At 35.9% G+C, this 21,825-nt stretch overlaps 1 protein-coding gene across 1 annotated transcript; it reads left to right on the top strand.

Moving 5' to 3' along the window:
* The first annotated feature begins 9,912 nt into the window (after positions 1–9,912).
* LOC145981936 (histone-lysine N-methyltransferase SETMAR-like) lies at positions 9,913–10,632 on the top strand. Its single transcript, XM_083115431.1, has one exon. The coding sequence runs from the start codon at positions 9,913–9,915 to the stop codon at positions 10,630–10,632; it is 720 nt and encodes a 239-aa protein (XP_082971557.1).
* The last annotated feature ends 11,193 nt before the right edge of the window (positions 10,633–21,825 follow it).

A 21,825-nucleotide genomic window follows, 5' to 3' on the forward strand; every position in this document is an offset into this window, starting at 1 on the left:
TAGAGATCGGCTACTATTCCCCTACCCACCAACCCTGATAGTAGGCCCCGCTCTCAAGGTGAGCGCTGGAAGCATCCAGACGTTAACAGGTCACCATCTTTTTGTCGGACAGACACCCTGAAATAAAAATAACAAAATATTAAAAAACTCACCAAAATTTCACCCAGAACTCGAAGATAGTCGTAGCGGCAGAAATTAACCTGAAAAGAGAAAGCAAACTTTAATAAAGAGAATAAAGTTAAAAATGGCAAAGTGTCTGTCTGAGAAGAAGACATTGCAACACTGCCAACCCCCAGATGAACTATTCCCAGTGTTCATCTAGAGATCGGCTACTATTCCCCTACCCACCAACCCTGATAGTAGGCCCCGCTCTCAAGGTGAGCGCTGGAAGCATCCAGACGTTAACAGGTCACCATCTTTTTGTCGGACAGACACCCTGAAATAAAAATAACAAAATATTAAAAATACTCACCAAAATTTCACCCAGAACTCGAAGATAGTCGCAGAGGCAGAAATTAACCTGAAAGGAGAAAGCAAACTTTAATAAAGAGAATAAAGTTAAAAATGGCAACATGTCTGTCTGAGAAGAAGAAATTGCAACACTGCCAACCCCCAGATGAACTATTCCCAGTGTTCATCTAGAGATCGGCTACTATTCCCCTACCCACCAACCCTGATAGTAGGCCCCGCTCTCAAGGTGAGCGCTGGAAGCATCCAGACGTTAACAGGTCACCATCTTTTTGTCCGAGAGACACCCTGAAATAAAAATAACAAAATATTAAAAAACTCACCAAAATTTCACCCAGAACTCGAAGATAGTCCCAGAGGCAGAAATTAACCTGAAAAGAGAAAGCAAACTTTAATAAAGAGAATAAAGTTAAAAATGGCAAAGTGTCTGTCTGAGAAGAAGACATTGCAACACTGCCAACCCCCAGATGAACTATTCCCAGTGTTCATCTAGAGATCGGCTACTATTCCCCTACCCACCAACCCTGATAGTAGATCCCGCTCTCAAGGTGAGCGCTGGAAGCATCCAGACGTTAACAGGTCTCTATCTTCTTGTCGGACAGACACCCTGAAAAACAGAAATAACAAAATATTAAAACTACTCACCAAAATTCCAGCCAGAACTTGAAGTCCTTTCTTGATAATGGAGTTGGGTCTCGTATATCTGCATATTGGTTTCCCTCCTCACAGAACCTAAGAAGAAGTTACATACTTCCATAAATATGGACGAGTTCACACCAGAAAATATGTAGGAGTCACGGAATAGAACCAAGCTGATGATGTATTGTAGTACCTTGATGATCAAGATGTCTTACAAGGTCAGTCTTTGCAGCTATCAAATTTACAGATATTCAGTAGGAAAAATCAACTAGGAAGGTCAAGATATGAATGTCGACATGACCTATCAAGAGCTATGGGTGTGAGTATATCACCAGATGTGATTCTGTCACTCTCCAAATGTCAACTGTGACATGACCAATTAGCAATTGAGGGCACAGTGGTTGCCTTGTTGCCTTGTAAGCAAGGGGTCACAGGTTCAATACCCATTAGAGGCACATAGTGGTTCAGATCCTACTTTAAACTGTAGGTCCAGTCCCAATTAGCCTTACTGTGCATAAAGTGAACTTAAACACCAAATCAATCAATCAATCAATTAGCAATTGAGAAATTATAGTATGTAAATGCATAGCAAATACCTCTTTCCTGGCCAAGACTTAACGAACAGCTTCTTGTTGTGGATGTATGTTCAGCACATTGAGCCCCATTACCACTGGTAATTGGATTTCTAATTCAGACTTGACTAAAGTTTATTTCAAGTTCTTCCTCCAATTACTCTCAGAATTTTGGGATGAACACCAAAAAATTGCCTTCCCACGTTGAATCAAATCTGAGGTGAAGGTCCTAATTATTTTGTTACATGTAAACTCATCCAATGTTGATAGACAAGAAATTATGAATTTCTCATTTGTCACTCGTGTAACACAAACTAAATGATTAGTTTGTCTCACTATCTGCTGCATGCAGCAGGTTCTATTGCTGCAATAGAATTCGTAGAAATGTTCTGTCAACACAATGAGAGAAGAGACTAACTAGGGAATTAAAATATCTGGAAGAGCACAGGATGTTCACTATCTTGATAGAATTTTGTGAGTTAAGGTAACAAGAAGCTTAATTAGATATAAAACTGGAAAAACAGAATTTTTGGTGTTTGATAGAAAGTAATTTCTTCCCAAAACCAAATTTTTTATGATAATTTAGAACATTAGACAGTAATATTTTCATAGTGAATGATTGTCATGCAAATGAAAATTTATTTGGAAAATATAGACTCTGAATATGTAACAACAAAAAAGCTTACAATGCATAATTTCAGTCTCATTTTCTTTAAATTTTGCCTACCTCTTTTTACGAGTTGTTATCATTTCACCCAGAGTCACAAAAGAATCCACATCTAAATCCTTGATGAGGAATAGATTGTGGGAAACATTATAGCAAACATAAAAATAGAAGTACAGTATAATTTTGAAAATTGGTAGCATCAATACATATCAGTTTGTATTTCAATTGCTGTGTTTTCCTAGAATGTCAAATACATTATCCATTATCCATTGATATATTACATTATATTATGTATATATTATATATTCTTATGCTAAAATGCTTAGTTGCACTTGAGTGGAATCTCAATATTGTGGAAATTATATAGTGCATCATTTTTCACTATTTATGAAAAAACAGTGTGAGTATAAATGGATTTTGTAATTAAATGATTATCTCATGAAGAGAGTAAATTCTGTTAGACTGATACAGAATAATTTCCATGTAAAAATATATAATAATATATAAATGTTATGTGAACTGCTTCCTGTTGTTACAATTTTCTATTATCTGTGTAATTATCAATGGAATCAGTAAGAGTATTAGTATCGGTATCAAATCAGACCTAACTAGAGTAAATGCAGCAAGCTATACATAAACAACTGATTGAGGTAGCATGTACCGTGCGTCCATTTCGATCTGCAGCCGAGAGATCGGGAGAAGCGTGGCGGGCGGCACTGACGGAGATGCCGACATTTGCGGCCTGAAATGCCCGCTTATTTTTATGGACATATGCAGACATTTATATAAATATTGCAAAACGAGCACTAACCTGTGTTATAAGAGTATGGTTTTAATTTTAGTAGCTTAGTGACTGTATGTGCCGATGATTTTGACACGCCCACCTCTTGTGAAACACGGCGTAGAGGTTTGTTTGGAGAACGTTCTAACGCTGCACCAATATCATCGAGTTTTGCTTCGGTTAGAATCCGTCGTTTTTGCTTAGGTGTTTTAAAATTTAACGATACAGTTTCTCGTAATTTAAGGACAAGATGTCTAACCGTATCTCTGTGTGGAGTTGAAACGCATGGGAATTTCTGTACAAATTACCTACACACGTCTCGACACGAGTTTGTTTTCACGTAGGTACGTGTCATACATAAAAAAATCTTTGTTCTAACGTGAATCTTGCGGCTGGCATTCCAATCGTCTCACTGACACTTCACACATACACACTACAATAACACAAACAAGTAACTGCAAGTAACCAAGAATAACACTCTTGCGCACAGTACGAAATTAACACGCTCTTGGTTTACATTGCTCGCCACTATATTACAACTCTGTCTTCATCTAGTCGCGAAGGAACAAAAAACTCGAGCTCGGAGATTTCGGATTGCAAGGAAGCTCACGAACACTATTGACTTTTAACGGTTTCTTCTACAGCGTAATCTTGATACAGTGTTGCACATTCAAAACCTCCAAACGATCCCCATCGGCACAAAACTCTTTCAAGGATATAAACTTAAGCAGGACGTTACTGGTCAAAACTATGATTAAAATGTTGTATTATCTGTGGCTCTTAACATCGTTTCTAAAGCATATTTTTTTGTGTATATAAGAGCAGAACTTGGATGAATTACAGAAGAAATTTTGCGTGTTATAACACAGGTTAGTGATCGTTTTGCAATATTTATATAAATGTCTGCATATGTCTATAAAAATAAGCGGGCATTACAGGCCGCAAATGTCGGCATCTCCGTCAGCGCCGCCCGCCACGCTTCTCCCGATCTCTCGGCTGCAGATCGAAATGAACGCACGGTATTATTGATTTATTTCTGTAAGTCATGATCAGCTGCAACTAGGAACCCTGTGTTAATGGAGGCAAATGTTTACCTTTTCACTTGTTCTTTATTGTAAAATGTTTGTACCCACATGTGATATTTTATCATGCATTTCAATCTGCAATGGTACTTGAAGTGTTATCTGGTGCTTACATCCAAATTCTATAAACTGTACCATAATTTTATCCTTCCGTTACAATATTAAGTGATACTAATATCTTGAAGAACAATGTTCAACTCCTCCATTTAAATTTTTATATATATATTCATCGAGATTCAAAACCTTTTAACATTACAGGGTGAATGATACAATTGAGACAATTTTTACTGAACTTAAATTAGCTTAAGTGTGTATAAATTCTTGTCATTCCTTATGATTGGCTATAAATCAAACACATGAATGATTTCTTTTTGGGTAACATAGCAGTTGCATTTTTCAAGGGTTAATATTTTGTATCTATGAATCTTTAGGATAAAATTATGTCCATCAGCGATACAGAAACAAATTTAAATGTAACTTTGCATCACTTACAGGTAATTAATACACTCCATCTTGGGGAATCTGTGAAGCAAGGCCTTGCACAACAGTAGAGAAGGGGAGAAAGCAGTGCACATAGCTGCAGTCTTGATTCCCCCTCCCTACACTCACTTTCCCTCTCATACATTCGCTGGTCAAGTCCCCACTTGTGCAGAGGCATGTTTTCATTTGATGCTCCAGAGATTACCGGGACAGAGTGTAGACTTACTGTTTATGTGATTTACACTGTCCCAAATCTCTATAATAGTTATTAACCTATTTCTTTATCAATCATCAAATTAAATTGTATGAGGTCAATGCATTAAATTTGTAATATGTGATAGTTTTGAAAGCAAAATTTAATGTCCGCTTGCAAATAGTACTGTGTTTTTTTTCAACCTCCTGCCTCACAGAATACTTTCACTGTGCTTTAATAAACTACATACAGTATCAAAAAATACTGAATAAATAGAATTACTATGGCAAATTATTAATAAAAAATATCTTAGTAACTGAAAATCTTATGCCTAAGATTACAAGTAGACAACTCATGGCAAGTGTACTGGATGTCCTCCACCTGAAATTGAAAGAAGAGTTTGAAAGTAAAGATAATCAAAGCATAGTATTCTTGAAAATTTATATCATTCTACCCTTACAAATAAATGTTCTACTTCAGACTGAGATAAAAAGAAAGGAAAATCAAAAAATGACAAAATATGCAGGAAAGATACAATAGCAGATTCAATTCTTCATTGAAATAATTTCATTTTAATGAGAGATTACCAAAAATTCTGGACGACAGATATCTGGAATTAATATTTTTCAGTATACACTATGAAGGCAACAGATAATCTGGAAGTTTGGAATATTCTAATTATTCATATCAAGATAATCCAATTGATAACCTAGATGACTAATAATTCAGATATGTAGGAAATGACTAAATAAGTATCTGATATCCCAATTACTAACGTCCAGATACATTTTCATCTGGATCTGCCCACTAGATGTAAACTCTATGACCATATCTGTTCCATATGAAGCAAAGGTAATTTTATTGCCATGTCCTTGAAGTCAAAGTTAGCCACTGTATTTTACTCAGTAATAGAGGTATTACACACAATATATCTATCCAACCCAATATTTCAATAAAATCGGTTTTTAACATGATTTTTATTGATATACATTGTCTAGAGAGATGTCTAATTTCGAAGCAAGCAATGTATTTATTGCGTTATTTATTATTTTGGAACATATAAATGTCATTCCAAATTCGAGATCAAGCAGGGTTGCCAGACGATCTTTTTTTTTTTCATTTTAGTCTTATGTCTGGCATCAGGAAATAATTTGATCAATATTGTAAATGTCCTATATTTTGAGCATCACATAATTTGCATTAAAAAGATATGTCTTTCATAAAATTTATTACTCTATGACTTGGTATAGAGGAATCATTGAAAAGTGAATCCTTTCTCTGATGAAACCTTCCAAGTGATGAACAGTTCGTTAGTATTCTCTCTTCTCTAATTTCATTAGTTCATGTTACTTTTCTACCTCTCAGGTTAATCATTATGAAATAATGGAATGGATTAAGACAAACACATCCAAGCCTTATCCACAGTTTGAACCCTAGATCTCTGGTTTTTTAGTATTTTTACACTGACCACTCCATGATGGAGACTGACATAAATGTACTTATTGAATTATTTTTAAATGCCATTACTTTTTAACTGAAGAGGTGTTAATTTTACATTATTTGGCAGTTTTTCCTATTAACTGCTTCCCTGTGGCAATGTTGAAGGGAAGTGCTTACAAAAAGATATCATCTACACACAGAAGGAACCACAAATTCGTTTATATATTTGTTCATTGTAATAATAACTATGAAAAGACTTACCACATAATGAAGCTAAGGAAAGCAATCTATAAATAGACTCTGCTGCAAATTGTAAAATATAGGAAACACTCGCATCACAAAAAGAAAAAATCAAGAACCGACAAAGCATCAACAAGGGATTGTTTGCCCACATAGACTAATAAAGACACAAAACAGTGGTATCTTTAAAAATGACTTGCCACAATACAAAAACCGTTAATTTGAAATGCCATCTATACAGATGCACTGCAAAAAAGGAACACTTTTAGAGTGTCTATATGTAGATCTGCAGGTAATGGGATAATGCATATTCTTCACATCCTAAGTCTTGGGAGAGTGCTGTACTTTTTCTGATAGTGGTCTAGTAACCCTTAGAACAACTTAAATGCTAGAATCAGTTTTCCTATCCAATTACTTTGGATCCTTCCTAAATATTATTTCCCTTTTATGTAGCTAATCAGTGGTGATTTATTCATTCTAGTATTTTTGGACTTTTAACCCAGTGTTATTTAAAAGAGATTTACCAGCGTTTCGGAGGCTACATCTGCCTCCGTCTTCAGGGTAGCATGTCTAAATGGTTGCCTTGCAAGATTATTCTAGGTGGCCTAGGCTCCACCGCATCTGTCGGTCACAAGGACCTCTAGACCATTTAGACACGCTACCCTGAAGACGGAGGCAGATGTAGCCTCTGAAACGTTGGTAAATCTCTTTTAAATAACCGTGGTTAAAAGTAAAAGAAAACTAGAATATTTCCCTTTTAGTATCTCATTACTAGGCCCAGGACTTTATGTACTATACAACTGTAAAATATGTATGTAATTATGTCACAAAAATTGAAGAATATGTCATAAGAAAATCAAAATATGTCAGAAAAATGCAGAAATACTCCCAATAAAGCAAAAAATATGCACAACAGTACTTTACAAATCTATCATTATATGAGATGTCAGTATCTTCCAGGAAAGATTGACTAAGATGGGGGTGAGATTAATTGAAGTCAGAATTCCTTTAGCCATAGAATGTGGTGGGAAAATACTGAAAACATAGTGAGGTTCACTGCAATTATCCTCTGTATCATTTACTATTATGTTAGATTTAATTTACACCTTTGTGGAAACTAAAGCATAATCAGTACTGCTCTGGAAAATCAATAGGAGCTGTAATGTACCGAATGTTATTTTTACTTTTGATATCGTTGTGAGAAGGGAAAAAAAGGTAAAGAAATTAGAAGAATTGAAACTTGTTCACTTCCTGACATGTGGTTCTGGTGCCCACACAACAATGGTGGAGAACGTTTCTCCTAAATGATGATCACATGGCTATCAATTGTCGGTGTGATAAAACAAGGGGGCTATTATTGTTCTGTACTAGTTGGTAAGAAAGACAGCATCTGTTTTTAATTTCTTCATCTGTAATTTCCTCATCCCGCCATAGATAATATAAACCATCCGTTGTGCTAAAGGTACAAATAATATATTACAAAATAACCGCTTATATGCAAGACTATTACAAAATTATCTCTTATTTTGAGAGAATTGAAGAAATATGTTGTAAAAACACACAATTGGTTGAATATGTCAAAATATGCCTTATCAAGTTTGTCTATTTCGGCTGATTTTCATCAGAAACGTAAACATCTCACTACAGTATTCGATCCAATGCCAAATAAAAAACAAACATGTTATAACATAAAGTGACGGACTCTACTCATGACACTCAGAAATTGTACTCACTCTTATTCTTTAAAAAGCACCATACCATCTCTTTATTCTTTTAAATTTTGACGCAGCCTTCATGAACACCTGTTTGTAGACATTTTTTAAAATGTTTTGTCCTCTTGCTTCAGTGGTCTCAAACTTCTGAAACACCCATAGTAACGAACCAATTAGGAAACATTATTTTAGGTGGATAAAGTTACCAGATTGAACAATTTGTGGGCTTCTTCCAAGGCATTTGCTACTACCTTGTAAACTAGAGATCCTGGCTTTATTTCCCAGTGAGGTACCATTCCAGTAGTTTAGATCCTGCTTTCAGCTGTACTCCCAGTCCAAAAGTGACTGTCCATGTATGAACAAAAGTTTTTCAAGACCTCTACTAGGATTTGTGACTCCAACCACATGTAAGAATATTTTTGATCCACCATTCAAGAGAGCAGGTGAGTCTTAGAAATTGTAATGCAAAATTAATATTTTTTTAATAAGTTTTGTGAAATTTGCTCTTAAACTTAAGGTATAATTGGCAATATAATTATTCAAAAAGTTAGAATCTATTATGCCCAGGCAGTATGATTACGATTAATGAAAATCTGAAAATACTTCCTGTATGGAATTTATGAATGTTGATCTTTCCAAGTCCCATGAGGAGCAGCACTGTGTAGGTTTAATTGAACAAGAGGTTTACATTTCTTAATGCCTTGTTTTCAATAAAACTAACTTCTTCAATAGAGATAAAAATTTTCACAGGTATCCTAGCAACAGAGAATGCATTGTTGAGACCAAATGATTATTTTCTTATGCTAAGCTCAATAAAAGAAAATCTGAATCCAAAACTGCTTAAAAAGAATGGAAAGAGTAACTAAAATTCAAAATACAAAAAGCAGAAGTGATTTAAATAAAGATAAAATAAAATTTTAAATATCTCCAGAAAACAAACACACAGAAATATTTTGAGAATAAAGTAATTTTCATAATATTAAAATGAGTGTCTCTCTCCAGTGTGTTTTTGTGTAGCACCTAACAAGCACAACATATATTTTTCCATTGTAAAATATTATTAAAAGTATTTATCAAATCCTCAACTCCTCTTCCAGTGTCCTTTCAGATCCCTAGAATCCAAGTTGTATTATCTCATACGAGGGGTAGTCATAAAGTTTTAATTATCACCTCGAAAAAATAAAGTTATGCAATTAATATTTTGTGTGTTTGCAGGTACATGTCTGCAGTCCTGGTACACATTGAAATCCCCGTGCCACAGTACCGTAGCACGCCGCTAGAGCCGCCAAAAGAAAATGGCGCACCCATTGATAAAGTGGAGTATCGTGCGGTAATTAGTTTTCTGCATTTGAAGGGGAACAACGCTGCAACAATCCATGCTGAGTTGGTGAAAATTTACGGCTGTAATGCACCATCATATGACACGGTGGTTAGGTGGCGCAGACGCTTCCAGTGTGGTCAAACAAGTCTGAATGACGAGGAACGAAGTGGCAGACCATCTCTCTGTGAAGAACTGGGAATCTCAAGACAAGTGGAGGCCCTGGTGCTCGAAGACCGGCGTATCACAATCGAGGCGATAGTGGAAAAGTGAAAATCAGTAATGGATCAGTTTTCAACATCTTCCATGGCATTTTGAACATGACAAAGGTCGCCGCTCGCAGGGAACCGCGACTGCTCACACCCATTCAAAAAGCTCGCCGAACCGAGGCAGCAGCGGAAATGTCGCAGCTGTGTCAGGCCAATCCAGATGACTTCTTTAGCCGCCTAATCACCATGGACGAGTGCTGGGTGTATCACTATGACCCCGAGACAAAGGAGCAAAGCAAGCAATGGAAACATGTGGATTTACCACCGCCGAAAAAGGCGAAGACCCAACCATCATCGGGCAAGGTGATGCTGAGTGTTTTTTGGGACTGTCATGATGTGGTGCTAACAGATTATGTTCGTAAGGGGCAAACCATCACAGGAGCATACTACCGGAATCTCCTGACGAGGTTATGGGAGGCTGTGAAGACTAAGCGTAGCGGGAAGCTGTCCAAAGGGGTATTTTTGCTCCACAACAACACCAAAGCTCATTCTGCACAGGACACAGTCACACATGCTGCTTCTTTGGGCTATCAAATTTTGCCTCACCCCCCGTATTCTCCTAACATGGCACCCAGTGACTTCTTCCTCTTTCCTCGGATGAAGAAACCATTGCATGGCAGGCATTTCCAGAATGACGACGAGGTGATTTTCGAGGTGGAACGTTTCCTGAACTTCCAAAATGCAGACTTCTACAACCAAGGTATCTGTCAAGTCATCCATCGTTGGGAAAAATGCGTCGCATTGAAGGGTGAATATGTAGAGAAGGACTAACACTATCACCAAGTTTCATGCTCGCAGCTTGATTTTTTCGAGGTGATAATTAAAACTTTATGACCACCCCTCGTACTTACCTCATAAGAAAACAAAATCTGAATTATGAAGTAAAAAATACATATGAGGACAACAGACACACACACATAAACAACTAAAGACAAAAAGACGACCCTGCTACCCTTGTATAATTTTAAAATAGCACTCATATTTTTGTTCAGTGTGGTGTTGTGTGTGTATATATTGGTGCAATTATATATATTTCCACTTGCTACAAATTATTCTATGAAAGTATTCGTGTGCATGTATAGTGTATATGCTACCATTGGTTTAATGAGCAAAAGACTCCAAAACAGTGAAGAAAATAATCAGATGCTCTATGGCCATAAACATTGTGTGGTGAGCACCTTTTGAATACTTCATGCACCTTTGTCCCCTAAGTACATGTTTATTAAAGGTGGGGTAAATCAGACAAATTCCAACGTTAAATCACCCACCCCAAGAACCAAACCTGGGTCTCTCACGTGACAGTCAGATGCCCATACCACCTGAGTATGTACATTAATTAAGGAATCAGAGCCTTGAAGGACATTTACAATTTTAAATCGGATTGGTAGAATGTCGCTTACCTCTATAGGTGAGTTTAATTGATACTTTATCAATATCAGCAAAATATCATCTTCTTTATTAAATACTCAATGGTTTTTGTTGTTTGGATCCATTATTAATGATTGAAAGAATAAGTTACCTTAGGCATAACAGCATAATCTTTCTTGACAGATCATATCAACAGAAGGGGTTGCGACCTTGATGTTGAATTAAGATATCATTTGGGTGTAGAATTTCAAATTTGATGGTCTGTTCGACCTTTAATTTCTTACATGATCTGAGTTCAAACCGGCGTGAGCCAACCTGGTTTCTATCTATTAATATTTTAAATGTTTTAGTGAAAAGGATCAAATATTTATATTATATATAATATAACGATTGATAATAATTACTGTAATGGCAGAAAAGTCCATTGAATTTAGGATTCAAAAATGAAGTTAATACTTTCTTGTAGTAATTTATATTAGATTTATTTATTAGAATTGTTTCCTTTACTATATTAATTCTATGTATTTTGTTTTTACCTTGCTTGAGTATAGGGTTTTAGGATACAGTAGACTCGCGATTAACCGAGTACCGATTAACCGAGGCTCTGGATTAACCGAGGGAGTGGTTAACATCGTGCTTCATAACGCACCCCCTGTTTGTTTTCTACTAGTAAGTTGGAGTCAAGTCACCGTCCGCGCTGCACGTGTTCGTTACATTGTCGGTGTATCCGATTGTTACGGTGGTGTTTAAATCTGTGTAGGCCTATTCTAAGCCAGTAATGTAGTATGAGTGGCAAACGGAAAATGTGTGTCCAAAAAACTTTGAAAGACTTTTTGAAAAAGTAATCTTCTCATTTATGTTGCACTAGTAATAAATAATTACTATACAGTTTTAAGTGTTGTTTCATCATTTACGACCTATTAGCACATTATCTCAAGATTATCCGAATTTTTCCGTATCCGAGGTAGTCTCGGTCCCAATTAGCTCGGATAATCGCGAGTCTACTGTATATTCAAATTTGAAGAGGTCCTAACAGGGTTGGGGTTTGTGGTATTTTGCAGCCTTTCGCTGATGCAATTAGGTTATTTACTAGATTTACTAGGGAACAAACTACACCTATTTTTAGAAATTATTACCCTTATTATATATAGCTCCAATTTTTAGATTGTTTTATCTTTACTTGTTTAGATTGTTTTTTTTTTTCCTTATGCAGTAGCACATCAAGTTGATCTATTTTAAAGCTGACAAAGTAACACTAAATTATTATAATTCATGAACATGCATACATGTATACCCTTAACATCACAATTTTCTTCTACATGGAAATTTATAAACGAAATGTAAGAGTTACACATTTCAGTTTACATCAAGGGTAAAAAAAACAATTGATTGTGCTTTAGCACATTTAATAAAATTACTATATTATCTATATAAGCAACACTTATTGACAAACAAACGCATGGGCAGCATTTCTCAAAATGCCTTAGGCACTAAATGTTGCTACATATTTGCTAATACTATCTATTACACTGGCTGGTCAGTAGTATATCTGTTTTGTCCACTCACGATACATTTCTGAAACATTAGGTAATTCTAGGTATTTTCATGAAGTTTAAACTTCAGAGCGACATTTTCAAACCACAGATACAAATTTAGAGTTATGACTCCAAAATGCAATGAACTTAAAATACCAACAAAACAAAAACAATATAAAAACAAAAATGAAGGGGCTTCACGGATGGTGTAGTGGTAATGTCATCATCTTGTAATCAAGGCTAAAATTATGCCACACACAGAGAGATAACTGGAAAAAAAAGTGCAATAGAACACATGTTCACATTAACTGCTTGCATTCTTTTTTGAATGAAATACGAGGGTTGATCATTAAGTATCGCACAACAATTTTTTTAAAAAAAGATGTTTAATAGGTAAGACAACATAAATTATACACATTGAAACCACATCTTTTAGCTACATTTCAACATAAGAGCCAAGTCTTTCAACACATTTTTTCCATCGTGGCACTAGTTTCAATATACCCTGTTCATAGAACTCCGTTAATTGGGAATACAGCCATCTGCGCACAACCGATTGCACTTCTTCATCGAGATTGAAGCGTTGGCCACCTAGGAATTTCTTCATTGGTCCAAACAGATGGAAGTCTGAAATGTTGAACCGCCCTGACAAGGTTCTGAGATGGATCTGCCGGTCGTTGAGAATTGCCTGCTCAATGGCTGTAACATTCCGTTCCGTTGCAGCTGTTACTGGTCGCCCGGAACGTGACGAGTCAACAAGGTTCACATGGCCTCCTTGAAAGAATGTGCACCACCTGAAGATGTTGCTACGGTCCAAACAGTCTTCCCCATACACGCCCAACATTTCCCTGAGAATTTCACTAGGGTTTTGTCCTTTCGCCTACAAAAAAACGAACTACAGCTCTTTGCTTTTCACACGTTGACGACAATAACATGTGTGCCATCTTTGTTAAGTACTTCGCGCTTCTGCTGCAAGAGTTATACCTGATCGAACAAATGCCGTCTCTAGCGCGAACTTCAAACCATACATCTGTAAAATTTCAACGTCCCAGCCACAATAACATTGCGGGAAGAAATTTGTTGTGCAATACTTAATGATCCACCCTCGTATGTTTCTACATTAGAAGCTCCAGAAGCATTTTCTTTCTTTTCTTTACATACAGAATGGATGAGCCTAAATGAGGTTATTCGGTTGGAGGGTTAGGATCTGCAGGACTTTCCAGATGAAAACAACTGTTGAAATAATGGATAAGAAGATGAAGATAAGTAATTTTACTTACACTATAATTAGTTTAAATATGTTATTCATTATGTGAAGAAGATATGTAGTCTACATTTTTTATGTTGATTTACTTTAATTTACGTCATAGATGAACAAAGAGAATAAGTTTACTATCAACCTATGAGCTCTTTACAAATTAAGGTGATAATCTACATGGAATAATACAAATTTACAAAATAATATTCTTGCCTAAAATAGGTTATAATATCAAATGTTTAATGATATGTACAAATATCTTTGTGTTTGCAAACAAGTCCTTTCTGTTTTGCAGGTTTACTTCTGAGATATACCATGCAGTTCCTTTCAGGAGGAATTTTGGTGAGTATTTTCAATCTATTTCATATAATATTTTATTTTCACAAAGATGGTACTGTGCAGTTGCCTGCGAGCTGCTTAACCTTTTGATACAACCAATTTCACCCTGAGAGTGGGGTCTACTCCCAGGGACTGGTGGGAAGGGGCATAGTAGCCGATCTCTAGATGGACACTAAAAGGTAATCTAGGGGTTGACAGTGTTGCAAGATCCTGTGCTATCCTTTCCTCTCAGTCAGACATATTACCATTTTTTCTGTTTATTACAAGTTTTCTTTCTCTTTACAGATTTGCTTCGTAGAGGATCTCCTAGATGTTGTCGGGAATTTTGGTGAGTTTTTTATTCTACTTTTCTTTCTTTATTTTCCCAAAGATGGTGATATGTCTGCTGGAAAGGGTTACCTGCAAGCTGCTTAACCTCTCGATACAACCAGTGCTCACCTTGAGAGCAGGGTCTACTCTCAGGGATTGGTGGGAAGGGGCATAATAGCCGATCTCTAGATGAACACTGGAAGTTAATCTGGGGGTTAGCAGTGTCGCAAAATCCTGTGCTGTCCTTTCATCTCAGGCAGCCATGTTACCATTTATCAGCTTATTCTGCTTGCTACAATATTTTCTCTTTTGCAGATCAATCCCTGAAGAGCGTTCCAGGTCAACCCATCAACACAGAATATGTCAGAGTTTTATGGGAAATATTCTGGTTACCATAAATTTCTAATATATTTTTAAATAACTAATTTTTACACCTTAATAGGCAACTCATCACCTCTACAAGTAGGATTTTCGTTTTATCTCATAATATGGACAGGAGAGGTAAGTTACAAGGTGTTAGATAATTTAATAGCGTTAATTCTTTTAATTAAGTAATTAAATTTATTTAAACAAATTTCAAGTTATATTAGAACATGTTATAGATTTAATTCCCACAGGATTTTAATTTCAGGAGATCCACTTTTAAGTTCAAAAGAGAAACTTTTTTGAATGAAAATATATTTTGTATTTTTTAGGGGACATTAGATAAGAAAAGATTCTCAAATTTCAAATGATTTTAAGATTTTGTGTCATTATATATGTAATTTGCTTTCACTCCTTTCAGCTTATTTTTTTTATATTTATAAAATGATATGTAAAAAAATAATTGTGTTTTAGAAATGAACATTTAACATAATAAAGTCAACTAATATTGAAAACAGATATTTTTTTTAAAATTCAAATGACACAATTTTATATAATGAATTATTTTTACCCAAAGTGGAAGTTCGTAATTTAAAACATGATTGTATTTTGTTTTTTTTACATTTTTGAATTAAAAAACATTTTGCTTGATTCATGGAAAACATTTCTCTCACATCAGTGTTCCTGTGTGTTTTTTGGTTTTTGCATTCTAAAAAAAAGTGTAGTGTCTTAATTTATGAAATCATAATTCTTAACCACGCCAGATGCTACTTGCAGTTATTTATTTTCTCATTATGTAAGCTACCTTCACCACAATTATGAACAGCTGATTTAATTGCATTTATGAATGCATGTATTAGTTATTTTAGTTATCAAATCCTAATATCCTCATACTAGATGATGTAATTCCTTGTATTTGATTTCAATATGTGGTGAATGTAGATGTTTACTGGTAAACACCAAGAATAGAGCAATTATTTTGAGTATAAAACACAAATTACCAAAACTGCAAAGAGTATCTGACAGTCCTAAGTCTGTATGAAGTGGGAAGATTATGAATTCTAGTATATATAAGCAGTCCTGCACTGTGACTATGTGCTAGCTTTCAGCTTAAGCTAGTGCTAATTCAAGTCTCCTGGGTAAGAACTTCTCTCCTGAGATTTTGGACAGTGTGTGTGACTGGTGGACACCCACAATCATCACGAAATTGGGGAGTTATGAAAGAGTAGCGTAACCTGATCATGAAAACCTACAACAAAGAATGGAGTTTCATCGTGCTGAACACACGTCACCCTATATCTGGTTGGATGATCGTCCACTTCTGATGAGGCATGTGTGAGTGAGGCCAGCAGTCAGTAGGTATGCCTTGGACCTCAAGTGATGTAATCCATAGGTTATGAGTAGTAGTAGTAGTAATACTAGTAGTATATAGTAGTAGTAGTAGTAGTAGTAGTAGTAGTAGTACATACTGGTAATATGCTAATTGCTCACAATCGAATATCAACTAAAGGTTAAAAGATTAAAAATCAGTAATTTACGTGTGTGAGCATGAGATTTGTCGAACTACGTTTCGACAAGAACTATCACAAAATGGTAAAGAGGAAAATGAAGATAAAACAGAGGTAGTAAAATATGAAAAGAACACGTATTTTGTCAGGATTCCGTATTTTAAGGGTGTTTCCGAGAAAATTGAAAAATCCGTGAGGGTATACGGGATAAAATGTGCGGTGAGAACATCTCGGAACATTGAAAAACACTTCACGTCTTATAAGAAGGGGAGGGGAGATAGGCGCGATAACCCTGAAGAGCAAAAGGGAGTGTACAGGATAGTATGTGAATGCGGAAAGGAATACGTGAGACAGACCGGGAGGAGTATGCAAATTAGGTGGGGTGTGCACAATAAAGATGTAAACGAGGGTATACCCAAGACAGGATTATCTGAACATGTATTAGTTAATGGGCATAAGATCGCCAAAAGAGAAGTCATCAGGAAAATTAACAATAAATTGAATAGGAATGTGTATGAGGCAGCCTATATATGCGCAGATAATAGGAATAAACTCAATAGGGATGATGGAAACTTGGAAGATGGCTGGATAATTTTTTTTAAAAAATGGGATTAAGCCACCGAGAATAGAGATGGGCTTCCATGTTAATCTTTTAACCTTTAGTTGGTAGTAGTAGTAGTAGTGTAGTAGTAGTAGTAGTAGTAGTAGTAGTAGTAGTACTTCTTCTTTTAGTTGTATATATGATCGGGGTGCTGTAAAGTTCGTGGCTCGACCATGCTCCCAAAGGATTTGAAGGAAGGTCATATTATATCTTGAAAGTTCATATCCTTGTATCTTCAAGTACCAAAAGCCAGAGTATTAATTGAAGCCTTTCATTTTTTTAAGTCGTATGAAATGAGCTTGTCTGCCCAGCAAGCAAGACTTGCGAACACAGAAACCAGGGCTGTTATGAAGACTTCAGGGCAAGTCTCTGAAGGATATCCATGGGGAAATGGGCAACACCCTGTATGACCCTGCTGTTCCTTACGTATCTGTGAACAAACGGAAGGCACACTTTAAATGTGGTGAATTCTCAGTAAATGATATCCGCTCTACAGGAAGACCAAAAACAGTGACTGTTCCACAAATCATTGATCAAATTCATAACCTGATTTTTACAGTCCGCCACATATCAGCAAACCATATTTCAGAGACTCTTAGCATTTCATGCAAATGCAATGGTGTTATAATTCATTATGATTTGGGCATGAGCCAACTTTGAGGAAAATTGGTGCCAAAATCTGTCCACCAACCAAGGGCATGAAAGGATAGAGGCATCCAGGAAAATCATATCCCATTTTAAACACATTGAATAATTCCTGTCAAGATTCGTTACCATGGACAAAACCTGGTTATATAATAATTAGAGCCCGGAAGTTCAGGCATTTATTTTCGTTAAAATAGGCAGGCAAAAAGGCATTTATAATGTGGTAAATAGGCACTAAAAATGAAAAAAGGCAAAATAAACCGAAAGAAGGCACATTTAGAAGTCGCTTACTTTTATCTACAATTTCTGGCAAAATGTTAAAATCTAAATTGGGAAGAGCATTTCAATTTTCTCCGTCTTGATTGCACATAACTACAAGGTGCTTTTTAAGTTCTCAACATTCATTGATAGTCGTCTGTCAGAGAGAATATTTTTCATAATAGAAAATGATCTTTCTACTTCGACAAAAGTTATTGGAGCATACATATAACAAGCTAATGTAGCTGGACTCATTTTGGTAACAGCATTTTCAACTTTTAGAATATCACAAATTGTTTTCAATTGTTTCAAGTCATCGATCACCTCACTGATTTTTTGAAGGTTGTTAGCATAATATATAGCTGCTGATATCCAGGTTCCCTATCTCGTCAAGACTGGTTGCTGAGGTAAACTAAGCTCAATCGCAACTTCCTGAAATTTTCGGGTTCGAGAGGGAGATTTCAGAAATATTTTCATTGTGTTCGAAATCAACCTGTCCACTTCAGCAGTCAATCATGCACAAGAAATATTAACCGAAAGGCAATATCCTGACTCAGCATGAAATACTTTTTTCTCACACTTTTCTCCTTCAGTAATGTTGGAACATGCGTGAGTTCAATATTACTTAAATAAGGTGAAAATTATTCACATAATAAACGGAAGAAAAATAAATGCCAACAACGTTTTTTGGGAGAAAAATAATTTATATACACATTTTTTTAAAAAAATGTTCAAATTTCATTGAAAAAGGCAAAAAGGCATTATAATTAAAAATAGGCAGTGGGGTCCCAAATAGGCAAAATGAAAAGGCTTCTAAAACATTCGAAACAACATAAGAAACATATATCCGGAAAAATTTTATCAATATATGCAGTAGATAAAAAGAGGCATTTTGCCAAACTTCCGGGCTCTAATAATAATGATCAGGAGGTAAAGCACCAGTTGGTGTAATGGTGGCACTCTGGTTCACCTTGCCCCAAGAAGTTCAAAGCACAAAAAGTCTGCAGGGAATATTTGCTTCATTTTTCTGGATAAATGTTACTTATAGATTACTTACCCAATAGCCAGAAAGTCAATTCAGAGTACTACACATCATAACTCATCCGACTGAAGGAAATTATGAAGCAGCAACGCTGTAGGAAAAAAAAAATGTGACTTGGGCATTCAGTGTCTTGATTATCCTCCTTATGCCCCTTACCCCGTCAGACTACCTTCTCTTACCCCAACTCAAAATACTCCTGAACACTATTTTGCTTCAAATCAGGAACACTGAAGCAGAATGTTGGTGTGAGAAGCAAATTTCAAACTTATTTTTTAAGTGATCTGCAAAAGTTATGGCGTGTACCAGGAAGTGCATTGAGCTTCGAGAGGAGTACGTTGAGTAATTGTAAAATTTCATCATTCCCAGTGCATTCCTTATGGGTCCCGCCATGAACTTTCAACACACCCTCCTACATAGAAGCAGACATTTTACACAGACTAAATGCTCCCCATATAAAAATATTAGACAGAATCTTTTATATATGAAGTATACTTTCATTTTACACATCTATGCAATTGGTGGTCTAAAGATACCCAACCATACCACATACACAGCATGTTGTTAAGTGGTTTTTTTTTTAAAGTTGGGGTAGATTTAAATAGGGAAAATTTGCAAATACTTTTGAATCTGCCAATATTATTTTATTAATTCTTCTGTCTGCCTGTTCAAAATTTTTTGCATCACATTTTTAATTTGTGTACATCATTTTTATTTGTATGGCTATATCGTATGTTGTTTTTGCTGGTAAAAATATCTTTATGTATGTGGGTAAAGTTAATGCTCTCCTTACCTAGTTCAAAGAGGATCCACTGACTAGTAGCAGATGAGGTGTGGATTTGACAACTCTGTTCTGAAAGAAATCAGTGTTAATGAACAGCAACATGAGATCATAGATTTTACCAAGGTAAAATATTCAAGAGGTAAAATATTTCCCCATTTGGATATCCATGTGGAGTATACTTTTGGAGGTCCCTAGTCTGAAGATTTGTTGTACAATACTACTTGGCACTACAGCCCATGGAGGTTCTTGGCCTCCTTCACAATCAGCTTCCATTCTTCTCTATTCTCCGCTTTCCTTCTCCGTCTTTCCTTTCCTAGATTCTTTCCTCGTATCCCACCTCATTTTCCTTATCATTTACATTTTTAATGATTATACATTTTTAAAAAATAGCTTTTAACTGAAAATAGTGCTATATTTTCATTGAAGGTTAATGAATGAAAAAATACCTTGCTTGTCTCTCCATGGAAAAATTCCTTGGTTGCCCATGTATGTAATTGGCCTCCTTTGAACAAGCTGTTCTTTTCAAATTTCTAAACATGTTGTTGTTGTGCAAAAATGAAGCAAGTCGCTAGTGTTATTCTAATCCATTGGCATACTATTATATATACCTACTGAAAGCTAATTCGTATTTGATTTAATGGCTAAAACATGCATGCATGGTTTGTGTTTTTTTTTTACATCACACCCCTAAATTTTATTCCACACCCCCTCAGCATCCCTGGATGATTAATCCTGGCGCCAGTCTTGTTGCTTTATCAGGTGCGACCGATGGAGGGTTTGTAAATATCCATTGCATGACTTGACAGGTAGTGCAGTGACCTGTGGTTGGTCTGACATATCAAACGTTTTAATACAGCTTATAGAAGACTAGAAGACAAACGTATAAGAATATTTTTCCCAAGTAACCGAAAGTGGTTGGCCAACGGTTTTCCCAACGCAAGAACATAATGTTGGCCAACGGTAATTTTGGTTCTGGTTCCAACTTTGGGCCAATGCGTGGTTTTACGTTGGGCCAACGTACTGAAAACTAAACAATAGAGAGGTTTGTTTTCTGATATATACATAATTTATTGTGAGGCCAAATGTGGTTTGTAAATATCCATTGCATGGCTTGATAGGTAGTGCAGTGATCTGTGCTTGGTCTGACAGATCTAACGTTTTAATACAGCTTATAGAAGACTAGAACACAAGAACGTTTGAAGTAGTGCTCAATATTCCACAAAATGTGTGTTGGAAAATTGTTAAACTCATTTAAACATGGCAGGGAAAACCATGTTACAATTTTAAAATGTACTAAAATAAAAAAACAAATAAAAAAATGTACAGTCACTTGCAAAACAAATGGGATGCTTACATTCTTAAATACTCACTTCCCTGCATAGCATTAGACTGTTGCCTAACTCTACAGTGGTGGCAAAACTCCATTGATTATTTGCCATAAAAAACATCTAGTCATAGCCTTAGAGTTGGGTAGCACATATTATGCCATTCAAGGAAGCGAGTGGTATGATTTAGTATGCACGAAAAATATGATTAGTCATATAACTAACTCCCTAGCCTTCTTAAACCCAATGCCCGATGGAGGCACATGGTGGTTCGAATTCCATTTTAAACTGTAGGTCCAGTCTCGATTAGCCTTACTGTGCATAAAGTGGCCTGCCCACCTAAGTCTTCTTGATTTAATTATTCTAATAATCCAGGGTGGCCCACGGGATATAGTACAATATAAAACTTTTATAAATATGTGTAGTATATATTTACATCAACAGCAGACATACATATCAGTTGTACACATATTGCCATTACTTATAATCACACTTTGAAACTTATTTGACAAACACTATTTTTTTAAAATAACATCACCCAAAAGACCTCCATCTGCAACGATGCATTGCTGAAGATGTTTTTGTGAAAGCTTCTCATGACATTCTGAATCATTTCGGGAGGGATGACCGCA

The sequence above is a fragment of the Lepisma saccharinum genome, chromosome 30 (genome assembly GCF_977018435.1).
Source record: "Lepisma saccharinum chromosome 30, izLepSacc3.1, whole genome shotgun sequence".
Lineage (NCBI taxonomy): Eukaryota > Metazoa > Arthropoda > Insecta > Zygentoma > Lepismatidae > Lepisma > Lepisma saccharinum.

Bases quoted from the DNA above. Each gene is read 5' to 3' on its own strand.
- LOC145981936 (XM_083115431.1), top strand. From the start codon at position 9,913: ATGACAAAGGTCGCCGCTCGCAGGGAACCGCGACTGCTCACACCCATT.